A 15,449-nucleotide genomic window follows, 5' to 3' on the forward strand; every position below is an offset into this window, starting at 1 on the left:
GCCCCTCACACACGCCCCAACCTGACTGGTAATCGCACCCGCATCCTTTTGGTTTATGGGAAGACGCTCCAACCAACTGAGCCACAGCGGCCAGACCTCTGTTTAAAAAAGACTTTATTTTTTTAGAGCAGTTTTAAGTTCACAGCAAAACTGAGTAAAAAATACAGAGAGTTCTCACATGTCCCCTGCCACACACCTGCACAGCCTCCCCAACTGTCTACATCTCCAGCCAGAGCAGTGCATTTGCGACAACTAGTGAACCTACACTGACACATACAGGCTGCTGCAAAAGTAGGTTTACAGTTGTGAGGAGAGTTGTGAGTTTATTCTTGTGTTATTATTTATTAATTACTGTATTACTTTCCACACGAACAACTATAAACCTACTTTTGCCCCACCCTGCACTTATCCCTCAAAGTCCATAGTTTACAATAAGGTTCACTCTTGGTTGTACATTCTATGGGTTTGGACAAATAAACATATCATGGCAAGTATCTGCCATCATAGTACCATGACCACTTCTCTTTTAAAGCCAGAAATTTTTCAATCAGCTGATCCTTTGAGGGGAAGGAATTTACAAAGTCCCCTGGTACAATATGCTTCCACCTGCTGCTGCTCTTGGGTGTGTATTCTGCGCCTCAGGCAGGATAGGATAGGATAAAATATTGAAAATCAGTGTTCTAGGTCAGGGAATGTACCTCTTCTTCCGCCCGCACTGCCCATCCTCAGTATTCTTGCTTTTTTTCCACTTTCTTAAAAGTATTAAGTAACACTTGTTAAAGATGGTAAGGCAGACTTTATTCAGGACCATGGTGATAGGTATAGGGACCACTGCCATAGGACTTCACAGTGGAGAAGAGAGATTGGGCTCAACTCCATAGTACAGCATGGGCAGGTAGGAATTTATAGCCAAGGAGCAGGGAGGGTGGGGGTTCAGTGGAGAGAAACTTCAAGGGTAAGGGGGTTTCTACTAAACTGATCTAACAGGATTCTTGCTGAAGCTAGGCCAGGGCCATCAGAAATCACCTGGGGGATGGTGGAGGATGAAGAACCCGATCAGATATTGAGAATGGTCAGATATTGACAGTAGGGGGTTCTGGTTAAACTGACTCAGCAGGGTTCTTGCTAGAATTAGATTTTATAAGGAAGTACACAGATGGACCCATGAGAAGGTGCAAGAGCCTGACTAAAGTTTGGTCAACAAAGAATCTTTGGCAGTATGCACATGTGTATGTGCATTTGTACATATGTATCTTTGTGTATGCATTTCTGTCTATATGTGAGTATCTGTGTTTATGTGTGTGTGGGAGGGTAGTTGGTGGGTAGGAAACTTAGGAAGAGGCTAGTAGAACAGATCTCTAGGGAGAGTGGCCATTTTTAGGACTAAATGACCAAACAGTGTTGTTGCTATAGTCATAAAAAGAGAAATGAGAAAGAACTGATTTTAGGGATAATTTACAATAATGTCTCCATGAAGTCTTTGTAGAATTTTCATTCCTAAGTGATGTCTGTCCCTACACTGACTTCCTATTCCCTGTTTTCCTATTTTGATTGTACTTCTCCCCACATTTCAGCTTGATAATTACTGTATGTATACAACTCTCCCTAATTCAGCTTTACCTTCCTAGGTGCACGGACGGTGCTTTGCTTGTCGCTGGGGGGCTTTAGCCTCCACACATGTAGATACTCAGTAAATATTTACAGATTGAATGAATGCATTTTCAACACATTTTTTTTTTCTGAGTTGTGTTGACATTGTTGGAAAAACTTGTAATTAGTAAAGAGTAAACATTTCAGTATTCTAAGTGGTTAATAATCATATAATTAAAATAACATGATAAGTGGTAAACATCTTGATTTACAAAGACTTTTGATATATCCATGTCATCACTGGTGTGATAAATACACATGATTTTAGCATACTAATACTCACATAACCTTTGTATCAAGTGTTTTTACATGTAAAATAGGGTTTGTAAAACCTGCTTCATTGAACAGTTTGATCAAAAATTTCAAAGCCTTTTGAAAAATTAATAGTATTACAAAGAGGCCAAGATTGTACAAGTACATAGTGTTTGAAATCTTACTGTTGTTATAACAGAGGGAGAAAAACTTACATGTACACCTATCTATAAAACCTTCAAAAAGTACATGAGAATTCTAGCATGTTTTTAAGCATTTTAATCATTGCTTTCATTAGATACTTTTTTAAAAAGGTCTTTGTGGCTAGTAACGATAATGATGAAGAGATGGTATTAATAATTTCTCTAGCCTTTTATAATTATAGAGCTCACATGTATTATCTCAGATTTAACAGTTGATTAGGGGAGGGGACTAGCTCTTTATAACACTAAGTTGCTGCTAAAACAAAATGAACACTGTAAAGTAATTTTAATGCAAATGTATTTAGTTAACATGACACCCAGTATTCTGAAATGAATTTACTCATCTTCAAAAGATATTTCAAAATTTAAAAAACACATGGTAAACTAATATAATATTGTCTGCCAACTATAATTAAAATAAAATTTTAAAAAATACAAGTGTAGTTGAGGAAATGAGGCATTACACAGACTCCTTCAAGAAGACAGTGCTATTAAGTTTGTTGCTGTTGTCCGCTCCCTGGCCGAGTTTATGGTTGTGGGACGGCAGCCGGGCAGAGAGCAGTCCTGACGCCCCCCGCCCCCCGTTTTCCTTTCCTTTTCACTCATTTCCCTCCCCCAACCTCCACCACAGGTCTGACTGCTGGGGTTGGAGTCCATTTACCCATGAGGCTCCTCAGAGCTTCTGCAGGAGTAAGCACTAAGTAATAACAGAGCACAGAATAATAACACATAAGCATTTGTGGGAAAGAAGTGCAGTAACTCTGAAACCAACAGAGATCTCTCCCCTCAGATGACCTGTCATTTAGGTATATGATAATCAATATTTGCAAATACTTTGCTGGGGGGAGGGCCGCCCCCTCATTAGTCACCTGAGCAAAATTGCTGAAGAATCCTGAGAAGAAAAAAAATGAAAACAAAGTAGGAAAACTGATTTCAGTGGTTTATAAAAAATAAAACCCAAATAGTATTTACTGAATGAATGAGTAGATGAATGACAGTATCTCCAAGAAGACAATATTTACATGCATGAAATGTGAAATAATAAAATAATGAAATTAGATGCCAAAAGAATGTTATCAGTTGGATTTCAGAGATGAGACAGAATGTTTTAAGGAAAAGCTCCATGAGGGCATAATATGGCCATAAGCAAATGAGTCAGTGTGAGAAAATAGCTTCGAGTCTGTATTATCTATTGCTGTGTAACAGGCTGAGTGGCTCAGAACAGCCGCATTTGTTATCTCGCCTTTCCAAGAGGTGGGACCCTGAGCCTGGCCTGTCTGAATCCTCTGCTCAGGGTCTTCTTGGCTGTGTTTCTTTCTGGAGCCCGGGGACCTCTTCCAAGCTCCAGGGACTGTCAGTTTTTGCGGTTGTAGTTCTGAGGTCCCCATTTTCTGCTGGCTGCCAGCCAGGGGCCTCCCACGCGCCTTGCTACATAGCCTTCCTGCAACGGCAGTTTCCTTCTTCAAGGCCAGCAAAAGAATCTCCCACTTCCTCCATCCTCTTTCAAAGGACTCACTTAATTACATCAGGCCCACCTGGAGTGGGGAAATCTCCCTTTTGATTAACTTAAAGTCAACTGATTAGGGATCTTCAAGTTTTTAAAAAATTTTTGAATATCTTTTTCAGTTGCAGTTTACATTCAATACTATTTTATATTAGTTTCAGGTGTACAACACAGTGGTTAGAAAATCACATGCTTTGCAAAGTGATTCCTGCGGACGGCCCACGTACCCGCCTGATACCATAGTTATTACAATATTATGACTACATTTCCTAAGCTGTACAAGGGACATTAATTACATCTGCAAAATCTCCTTACCTTTGTCCTATACCTACCAGAGTCATGGAAGTGATATTGCCCCACTTTTTCCATGTTTTACTGACTAAACACAAATTACAGCTCCTGCCCACACCCAAGGGGTCACTGTAGTCCCTTCGAACCTTGCCCGCCACTGTATCTTCTTTTGTCAATGATTCTTTTTGCTGTTGTCTGAACATGCTTTAAAAGCGAAGTTTTTAAGAAAATTATTTTAAAAATGGGCCCAAGTATCAGATGACAGGATAAGGAAAGTAATTTCCCTGAGGTTGGAGATTTTAGTTATTTTAACTGAGGGGACTGGCTATCCCCTCAGGTAGAGGGGATATTAAGGGAGTGTAAAGGAAGCGGGAAGGAATGAGTTATAATTAGAGAAGCCCGCCTCCTCACTTTGATACGCTGCAAGAGCTTCCTAACAGGCCTCTCGATAGCTGGCCTTTACTTTCTCCCACCTGCCTCTACTTGCAGGCAAGGTGATCTTTCCAAAATGCACATCCAATCACATCACTACCCTGCTAAAAATGCTTCTGCTGACTGTTCGATGGAACCCAAATACTCTAGTCTCCTGGGAAAGGACAGCCATGCTGTTCAGTTTCTTGTCCCAAAACAGGCTTCGTGTGCTCTTCATTCACACTCAGCTGGGGCAGTGACCGGAAGGCTAGGAGGAGAGGACAGATTTGAGAGACCGAGCAGGTAGAATTACCTGGATGTCATGGGGAGGGGGGGGACAAGCCTTCTTCATGCATGTAAATAAGGAGCGCAGGTGCAGTAGCAGAGGTGGGAGAGAAGATGAGTTTGTTCTGAGATCACTGTAGAAAATCACACACAAGGGCATGCTTGGCCCTCTACTGGGTACTGTGGGATCTGTAAAGGAAACACCACACATGGCCTCTGCAGAGATGAGAATCTGTGTGGCATTCCGAAATCATGAATTCTCAGGAGAAGAAGGGCAGCAGGAGGGTCATCACCCATGGTAGATTGCAGAGGTGGGATAGTTGAGGTATTATTTATGAGGTGAATGGAATTTTCCCCACTGTCTGAAGTACCCAGTAAAAGCAATGACAGATAACATTGCTTTTCATTGTTTCTATGGTTGAAATGTTTGAACAATGGGAGACATTGTTAGGACCTAATTTGGGATGGCCAAAGAAAATATCAGGAAGAGAGGTTTCAAACTTTTCCTGGTTATCTCAGATTAACTTTGTCTTTCCAAGTGTCTTTTATCACTTGGCCTCCCATATCCGGTTGTGAATCCTGAAGTTCTCGTGTGCCTGTTTTGGACTATATGGAAGAACATATGTTTTTCTCCCTGTTGCTTTATGTTTTTTTCTGGAGTCCAGTCTCTTCTGCAGAGTGTTGGGCCAAAAAAATGTTTATAAGCTGCCCTGGTCTGCCTTCCTAAAATAGGACACTCGCCATGCATCACATTTCCTATGTAATTAAGTAGGGTCCACCTTATCAATGTCCAGTAAATTTCCAGTTTCTGTGATCCTTGGGATTCCTCCTGTGGTGGCTTCAGAGCTGCTGTTGCGTTGGGCCTGCAGGCTCGTGCCCGCGTTGCTGTGGCTGCGACCATCACAGCCCTTTGGAGCACCTTCCCTCTGGGCACACAGAGGCTCCTGTCGAAAGTGGTCTGCACCCCTCTGGTAACTGATGAAGTTTTGGCCCCTGGACGTGGAGAATGTAGCTAGGGAGTTTATAAAGCCCTTCCAAAGTGCCAACAGGTAGGAAGAGGCTGATACATTACAACGCACATACAGAGGTGCTACACCTTCTCTGGTAAAGCTTGCAAACCTCTCTGCTCTTACAGGCACTTAGGTGGTCCCATAAACTGGGCACTTGCGCAGCAGGATTTCCCTTATTCCTTCCTAGGAGGCATAATTCAAGCCCTTCTTGTACAGTTAATTGGGAGACTAGCCGAGGTTGTGGGCGTATTCTTTGAGTCTAGCATCCTTGCGCCTGATAGTGTGACAGGGCAGGTGAAGAGCCCCCAAGTAACCTCATGGAGGCTATGTGTTCGTTGTTCCCCCAACTGACAGGTCATCTGTCTGTGTCTTCCAAAATGCTCATCTCTCATGGTGGGATCTGTCTTCCTCTGACAGTGTCCCAAGTTCCTTGGGACCTGGGCACATGTAGCCCTGGCCTCTGTATTAGTCCGGGTGATGCTGTGGATGGTGCCCCTTTCCCTCCAGATCTCAGTAGCTTCACCCAGTGGAGGTTTATTCGTCACTGACATAAACTCTCCATCTTGTGTTTATAGCTTCTGAAACACATGTCTTCTGTATTAGTTACCTAGGGTGGCCAGAACAAGATACCCCATACTCAGTGGTTTAACACGACAGAAATTCATTCTCTCATGGTTCTGGAAGATAGAATCTGAAGTCAGTAGGGCTATGTCCTCCTGAAGACTCTAGGGGGAGACCCTTCCTGGGCTTGTAGATGCATCACTCCAACCTCTGCCTCCAGCATCACACAGCCATCCTCCCAGTGTCTCTAGGTCCAAATTTCCCTTCTTTTATAAGGACCGCCAGTCATTGGATTATGACCCACCCTGATCCACTATGACCTCTGGTTAACTCAATTACATCAGCAAAGACTATTTCCAAATAAGGTCACACTCACAGGTACCAGGTGTTAGGCCTTCAACTTATCTTTTGGGAAGGACACAGTTCAACCCAAATACCCACCAAAAGTTTTGGGGAGGAAGGGGGAGATGGCAGACACCCCCTGGCTCTCAGCACTCTCACCTCAGAAGTGATACATCCTAGTTTTGTTCACAATATATTGACTAGAATATGGATCCAACATAATTGCAATGGAGGCTGGTAAATTTATAGGAGCACATGGGTACTCAGTGTGAACTAATTATATCAGTTACATCCTTGTGTAGCTTATTTCCTCTGATCCCAGAATGCTTTGGGCACACATGAGGCTGCATAGTTTCTATATAATGTGAAATATCTATCAAGGAATATCATATCATCCTATAAACAAATAGAAGGGATAGATTTGAAAACTCTTCAAAGAAAAGAAAGAAAATAGTTTATATCATATGCAAAAGCTATTCCATTTTTTGTTTGGTTCTTTGGTTCATCTTAATCCAGAGAATACAAAATCATGGTCAACAAGTTGGATCCAGTCCATAGATATTTTATGTGTGACCTACATAATGTTTAAGAAATGTGAACAAATATCTAACTTTCCTTGAACAACTGGAAGATCTGACAATATCTGGGCCCCATTTCCACAGAAAACCAGCAATAAGGAAAACAGCTGAATGCTTCTCCCTGTAGGCAGTCCCATCTCTGCATTCGCTATGATCCCCTCCATTCTCTATAGGATTGCCAACACTGAAGCTGAATATCGATTCTCATTTGTCTTTGTGCTCTTCATTGTTTTCTTATAGCATAGATTTTTCTTCCTTATGTTTGGATTTTTTTTACTTAAATAATTTACCTGAATGCCGCCTGCAGTCATTTGTGTTTGTGACCTCAATTTTAAGTAAAATCTGCATTTTCTTGTATCTTACCATATCCTGGTGCTTTTAGGGGACTAAACACTACCCTAAAGCGTCACCGTGAATTCATGACTCTGAGGTGGATTCCTGCTATAGCATCTGTAAAGGGAAAACTCACTCCTCCTGCGTTTCCTTCACTCTCACTCTACTACCACACTCCCAACACTTCTGACACCTGATGAGCAATTCTGAGACACCAACTAAATGTCCTACAATTTAGCTCAACTCAGTTCAGCTCTGACTCTGTCTACCTGAGGATAGCATCAGATCTCACAGGTTAAAGGCTCAGTCCCACACGAGTGCCCCACCCCCACACTTTAGATGCCAACCACTAGTCCAGGTTGTCACCTGGGCTTCTGAACAATGGGATTATAAATCAGAGCAGTTTCCACCACTTCCTCTTTCGGTCTGATTAATTTGCTGGAGTGGCTCACAGAACTCATGAAAACAGTTTAGTTTTTAATTTTTATTTAAAAAAGAAACAATTTATCAGTTTTTAATACAAGGATAAAATCAGGAGAAGCCAGATGGAATTGGTGCAGAGGGCGGGCATGAGAAAGGGCGTGGAGTTTCCATGCTCTCTTTGAGTGCACTGTTCTCCCCAAATTTCCACATATTCAAGCTGGGAGCTCTCCAAACCCAGTAATTAGTTCAAGGACTTTTGTGGAGGCTTTTTATTTAGACACAGTTGATTAAATCATTGACCTTTGGTGACTGAACTCGATCTTCAGCCCCCTCCCCAGAGGGTGAGGAGTGGGGCTGAAAGTTCCAACCACTGGCAACCAGCTGCCATCCTTAGGTTACTTAGGAGCTTTGCAAAAGTCACCTCATTAACATACACTCAGATCTAGCTGAAAGGGACTGGTAATGAGTAACAAGGCACCCATTTCGCCTTCATGGCTCTGAAGCATTTCAGGAAATGAGGACAAAAGACCAAATATTATAACAAAAGATGCCCCTATGGCTCTTATATAGGAGATTACAAGTTTCAGGAGCTAGAAATAGTGGGCAAAGACAAAATATATATATTTCTTATTATAAATGACAATGTCATAGCATCTGTAATAAACATGATTTAAGGTGAACAGTTGACAAAGGCTTCAAAGTACCCGTGATGGGGTAGGTAAACATTTACAATGAAAAACTTGTAATTGGGATAGTTGCATAAACTTGAATATTACTAAAACAGTGCATCTCGACTCAAATAAATCCTTAGTGATACAGCTTTTTGTGCCTTGTCTCTTCTTTGTAGACCATTGGAACGATCTAGTGAAGATGTGGACATAATTTTCACACGGCTGAAAGAAGTTAAAGCTTTTGAGAAATTTCACCCAAACCTTCTTCATCAGATTTGTTTATGTGGTTACTATGAGAATCTGGAAAAAGGAATAACATGTAAGAAATTCAACTCCAATAGTATACTTTTATGTATGGTTTGTGCTTCTTCATGGTTACCCCGTGGGGATTGGTAGCCATGCGATATTTGTGCCAAATATTTGAGCTTCAACTGAAGGTATTAGATTGACATTTCCTTCTACTCTGTTTGTTCAGTTTCATGTAGGTGTTTCCTTAACTCCTTTGTTCACAGCGAGTAAATGGTTCTTCCAGGGCAGCCTTCTTTCCAGATGGAGTTGGAAGGACGTGCTGATTCATCTAATTCAGCTGTATTTTTAGAAGTTCAAATAATTATTTTCTCTAGCCCCCCAAAATATGTTATCCAGTAGAATATTAAATAAAAATAAAAGGTCATTTAACTAATGCTAATAGTAATGTTTTGATTTAACCGCAGCGATATTGTCTATTCCAGGTTTGAATAAAGGGCAGGGAGAGTAAAACAATTTATAGGGTTAGCTACATTTTTTTAAAAAGTATTTTCTCATTTAAAAAAATAATGCTTTTTTATCTGTTGGAATGCTTTATGGTGCAGTAACAGAAAACTCCCATCCAACTGGCTTGAATAATGAATTACTCATACAAGAGGAAAAATAAATTACTCATATACCAGAAGTCTTGAAGTAGGATGACTTCAGGGTTGGTTAATTAGGTGGCTCAATGACATAATTAAGGTCCCAGTTCCCTCTCATCTTGTTTGTTTTTGCTATGTAGCCTCACATGCTGGCTTTTCCCTTAGACTTGCCCCCAAGTGGTTCTAAGATAGTTACTGCAGATGGAACCATTATGTACCGATATAAAAACATCCTGCCAAAGGGCTATTTCTTTTTGTGTCTCTTTTTCAGATTCCCCCAGCAGATTTCCTGTATTGTTTCATTGGCCAGAATTGTATCACATGTCCATGTTTAAACCAATCACTGCAAAGATAATGGGACCACCATGATTGAATTAGACTAATCATTATTATCCCATTGGAGCTAGGAAAGAAATTCTTAGTCTGAGCACTTGGTCCTTGAAGAAAGGTGGAAACTTGTATATAATTCTTGTATATATAATGTTCATTTAGATAGGAGGAAGGGAGGGCATGATTCTGGATAGGTAATCAACAGGGTCTGTTACAACATCATTGTAGAAAATTTAGAAGACAAAAAAATAAAAATCACCTATAATTCCCAAACCCAGAGATTATTATTAACACTTTGTGTGTATCCTTCAAGATATTTTCCCATGTGTACCCTCCAAACACAGTCACACTTCTATTAAAAAATTATTCAAGCATACTGTTTTCAAGTATTATTATTATTGATATCAAAAACTTCATTTTCTTTAGGATGAGGCTGTTTTCTGTTTCTTAAAGCCATTTTCAAAATGAATCTTCTATGATATAGCGTGTTAATATTTGACTGGCAAATGATAATGTGTTTTGGGGCCAGAAAGTTCATGAAAGGCAAAGCCCTAACTCTAATATAAGTCCCTTACAAAGGCTAGGAACAGCAGTTACTGGAGAGGCTGGCTATAAACTCATCAATTCCCCATTAAGCTTATCATTGCACTTGGTAGGATGCCATCCTCATTCTTCGCCTTTCCACAGCATGTCTTAGGCAGGGAGTTTAGAGCAGCTTGTCGGCCTTAATTTAGGTTCCCAGAGGCCTGCTCTCCTGCAGGAAGCACTAGCCTTGCCAGAATTCTGCTGGCCTACTGAGCTGTCATGTGATTTCTCATTGAGTCATTAGACCTCTGATTTTAACCATGGAAAGACTTTTAGAATATCAGATCATTCCATCTGGTTATTTAGCTAGAATATTTAAAAGGTTTGTTGGATTCATACAAGATTTTTGACACAGTATTTCAGAATGACTTTCCCAAGTTCTGGTCTTAACCTGACATGGGAACTAAGGTTCTATCTAAATATTCAAATGTTTCCTCTCTGACAGTACCAAAAACAAAGCACAATCAGGTTCAGAAATGCTTGAGAAGAGTCATTTCCAAAGACCTGTTAACCCCTAATGCCTACAGCAATGAATTTATTTTAAAAAAGAACAAAAAAGAAAATGGATAGTGATAATATAATCTCTGAAACTTTTAAAGCAGATTGCAATTTTTTAATCATTCACTGTTTAGCTTAAACAGAGACAGTCTATGCTAGAAAACATGTTGCTTTTAATATGAATAGATTTAAGAAATTGGGATAGAGGTTTGGTTTTGTTGAGTCAGGTAGCCTTGTTAATATGTACCCTATCTAGAATAATAATTTTCCAAGAATCATAATACATTGAAGTGTAGTTAAGATAAATTGCATAGACCATCACTCAGTTCTTCTTAAATTCAAAGGATCATATACTATTTAGGGTTATCATCCCTTATTACTGCTCTGTAAATATGAAAGAGTTATGTTTAAATAGCATTTTACTTCACAGAATATTGAATAAAGAGGATATAGCCTTGTTGATAGATGAGGAAAAGAAAATATATCATGTTCTTGTTGAAAAAGTAGAGGAAGAGTCATAAGCTCAGTGAGGTCCAAGTCACACTTACAATACCAGTGAGAAACTAGAAGGGCATACAGTAAAATCAACTTATGTTCAGTACAGTTACGTTACTGTTTCTTTTTCAGTATTTCGTCAAGGTGACATTGGAACAAACTGGTATGCTGTCCTGGCAGGGTCTTTGGATGTTAAAGTATCTGAGACCAGTAGTCACCAGGTAAGATACCTTATTCTTTTTTTTTTTTTTAATGTAGGGTGTATTATTATTTTTAACAGACACATTATCCCTTTGTCTTCTAAGCCATCAAAGTTACATTTTCAAACCCTTTTCCTCTCCTCTTTCCCATACTAAGGAGTTCCAGTGTTTGATGAACTCCTTTATTAAGTTATTCAAGAAACATATCATTGAATGTCTTCTGTGATTTGAGCATGGTGCCCGGTGTTGGCACATGAAATGCAGGAACCCATTGCCTTCCGGGAGCTTGCCGTGTGCTGGGAAAGGCAAACAGTTCATGTGCAATGTGATAAGTTACTGTTGTGTAAGGTGAAATAGGAACAAAGGGGGAAGGAGAAGAAGGTCTCCCTGGGTTTCTCCTTAGAGCCTCCCTCCCGCGGGTTTCCTGACTCTTCTGTGTCCTGGGAGTGATCCCCTGTGGCCTTTCAGGTGGCCAGCTATGCAGGAGAAATGTGGCCAGTGCAGCCCCCTTAAAGTCTCTCCTCATTTCCCTACCTCATCTTTCCAAACGTGGGAGGGCCAATAATAACATTTTTTCCCCTAAAGTGCAGCACCGGCTTCCTTTACGTTCATTAGTCACCTCTGAGGAGCTTGGCATCCTAAAAGATAAAACTTGTATTCTTCTTTGTGCCCCCACCGCTGCCCCACAATATTTGCGAATATTTAAAACTGGACCCAGAGTCTCCTCCTGTGGCGACCCCTTACTCCATCATTAACCCACATGGCTGACAGGTGCAGATCTTCCACTTGGAGCCAAGAACCTTAACTCTCAGAAGAATGGCCCCTACAGGCCACTGTCAAGCTTCAGTATGAAAATGGTCCAAATTCTCTATCCACATACTCAGGATTCAAGTTAAAAACAGGGAAAAGAGAATTGACAAATTATAAAATCTGAAAGAATTATCAAGAAAAATCAAAGAAACAGTTAAAGGGACACATAACCTATAGCTAAGTACCATGTTTAAGACACGCTTCTGAACCTTTTTCATATGTAGCACACTCAAATGTGAGAAACGTTCATGGCGCACTAAACTTGAGATTTAAGTTTTGTGGGAATTTATGTACCCATTGGAGTTGTAGGCAGGGATCACCTAAAAAGATGTAGAAGTGTCCCAAAAGATTGCTGGTAAGGTGGACATTTGGAGTTCGGAATATCATTGCCTGTGTTATACCCATTGTTACAGATGGTTAGCGTGTGGAGATCCAGTGGTTCTCCACTGGATTGGTTAGCACACGGTACTTACACAGATGGTTAGCGTGTCAGGCCAGTGCCAAAGTTCTGTTTAACCCATAGTATGCTTTTTCTATGCATCAACGCATAAAAGTTCCATTATAAACTGCCTGGACCTGTGCCCCTTGGCCTTGATGGTACTGTCCCTCTCCCCTCTCGCACAGGGCCAGGTTTCTCTTGGGTTTCAGAGATGCCAAGGTGAGAGGCGGGTTTTGATTCTTGTAGGCTGCCTCAGTTTCCCACGGCACTGAGAGGAGCTGGCTAGTGTTTCTTGGGTACTTGCCCTGTGCTAGGCAGTGTTCTAAGCACATAAAAGGTATTTATTTCCAGCTGTAATCCTCCAAATAACCCCGTGAGGTAGCTGTATTACCATTCTCATGTCATAGATGAGGACACTAAGGCCCTGAGTAGTTAAATAACCTGCCCCAAGTAATGTAGCTAGAAATGAGGGGAACTAAGATTAAAACCCAAGCAGTCTGGCACCTGAACGTATGCTCTTAGCCACTGCTCTGCACTGTGTGACTCAAAAGATGAAGCATGTAATGTCCCGCTCTCTCTGCCGTCTCTCATCCTTTCAGGTTCCCCCACGTTCCCTGCCTGCGCACGCATCCTACCTGCAGACTGCTGTCCCGGCGGGTGCCCTCTGGGCCCTTTCGCTCAGAGCCGCTCCTGATGCTTTACTTTAACGCGACCTCGCCTGCGTGGCGGGGCAGAGGGCACAGGGCCTGGAGGAGGACGCGTTGCCCTGCTTCTCCGGGTGGTCCTGACGGGGGAGGGATGGAGAGAGGGGAGGCACTCAAATGAGAACGGTGAGGAAAGAGAGGAAAGGGAAGGAGGTGAAAATTAAAGAGGAGAAAGGTGAGAAGAAAAGGAAAAGAGAAGGAAGAGGAATGGGGAAAGACTAACAATAATTTAAAAAGGCAAAGCAGGTGTACCAAAGGGACTATTACTCACATTAGCAATGATGTGCTGACACAGCAGATGTTAAAAGCCAGTGTGAGATATTGATGGTATTAAAATAGTATTTGACCAGGGGCTCTTGGAATATTGCCCTGGACCAATTATCTCTCACCATGAGCTCCTAGCTAACAATAGCTGAGTAATGCTGTTACTAGCTGTGGGTTTTTAAAAAAAAATTTAACAAAGTTTTAATTGTAGATTTTGGTTGTGGTTTTGACCTCGCACCCAATGCTGAGAACTTTCCTAAGCTAGGCTTAATCTTCTCTTAAGATGTGAGGAATTAGCATTAGTTTTATATGAAAACTGGCTTCCTGCCTTCTCTGTGTACTGCACCCCACAACGTCCCATCAGGATTTTCTGGATTGATTGGTATAATCACTAAGACATAAGGGTGATAAAGCACATTGTTCTCTACATCCTCCAGCCCTCCAAAGAGTGGCCTGGTAGAGGGCTCAGCCTTCTAGTCAGCTCTGATGCGCAGGACATTGTTTTATCCACATGGGAGGAAGAAGCTAAGGAAAACGAGCAAGATGTCTGAACCTCCTTCCATGGCGAACTGCTTGAAAAGGAGAAACCAAGCAGCTATTTCTACCTGAGCTGGCCTCGAAATGGACTCTGGGTCTCTCTCTGCCCACTAGTCATGTGGCCAAATCAGGGTGATGGGTTAGCCAATCAGGGTAGCACCTTACACTAGAGTGCTCAAGAGAAATGGAACCAACAGGAGGAGACACATAGATAGAGGTTTATTTTAAGGAGTTGGCTTATGTGGGTGTGGGGGCTGGCAAATTCAAAATTTGTAGAGTCAGCTGAGAGGCTGGCAATTCATATGCAAGTTGATGCTGCAGCCTTAAGGCCAAAAGCTGGGACTCAGGCAGAATTTCTGTGCTGTGGCCTGGAAGCAGAATTACCGCTTCTTTGGGAAAGAAACCTCAAGGGAAATCTGCTCTGAAGCCCACATTATGGAGGGCAACCTGCTTTACTTAAAGTCTACTGACTATAACGGTTAATTACATCTAAATAGGAACTGCTTACCATAGTCGGCATATAAAACTAACCATCATATACCCCAATGGGAGAGAAATGAGGTGGGCGAGGAGCCACGGGAGGAGAAGCAAAGAAAGACCTGGGGTTACTATCCCCAGAGACCAGAACTGACATTGCTAAGTGCATTCACTGTGTCACATGGTGCTAGGGACTCTGTGTACATTCATTGGCTCCACTTGTAGGTATTCATGTCCTATTTTACAGCTGAGCTGAAAATAGGGCTCTGCAACATTAGGTATATCTTTCCTTGGGCTAAACAAATGTATGTGACCCGATAAGATTTGAATTCAGGCCTGACATACCCCATATTCCATGTTCTTCCTATTGCTCACACAGGAAAAAAGGTGGGCAGGGGTAAAAAAAGGAAGAAAATTTAAAGGAGACTAAGAATTAAGGAAAGAGAAAAGAGATAGGGACAGAGGATCTCACTAGCCTACTTCTTCATTTTTGTTCCTCTAGTCTCTCCCTGCCCTGCCTGCCTGCCTTCTGATCTCAGAGTTAGAGGTTAGAGGGGATGGTAGTGATATCTTCTCAAACTTATCTCTGAACTTCAGCCCCTCAGTGGGGTGTTAGCGGAGCCATAATGGTGAGAAAAGAGCAAGAATAGCTAATGGTAATGGAGCGCCCACTACTGGCAGCTTTGTGCAGAGCACCTTACAAGCG

At 41.6% G+C, this 15,449-nt stretch overlaps 1 protein-coding gene across 3 annotated transcripts in view; it reads left to right on the forward strand.

Annotated features, from left to right (window-relative positions):
* Window positions 1-15,449, forward strand: part of RAPGEF4 (Rap guanine nucleotide exchange factor 4) — a 281,411-nt gene that overhangs the window by 38,929 nt on the left and 227,033 nt on the right. For all 3 annotated transcript variants that reach the window (XM_054562621.1, XM_054562622.1, XM_054562623.1), the window contains exons 2-3: window positions 8,691-8,833; window positions 11,445-11,533. In XM_054562621.1, coding sequence (XP_054418596.1) covers window positions 8,691-8,833; window positions 11,445-11,533 — 232 coding nt within the window. The remainder of the gene's footprint in view (window positions 1-8,690; window positions 8,834-11,444; window positions 11,534-15,449) is intronic.

The sequence above is a fragment of the Pteronotus mesoamericanus genome, unplaced genomic scaffold (genome assembly GCF_021234165.1).
Source record: "Pteronotus mesoamericanus isolate MK-2021 breed Mesoamerican mustached bat unplaced genomic scaffold, CSHL_Meso_final scaffold_651, whole genome shotgun sequence".
NCBI lineage: Eukaryota > Metazoa > Chordata > Mammalia > Chiroptera > Mormoopidae > Pteronotus > Pteronotus mesoamericanus.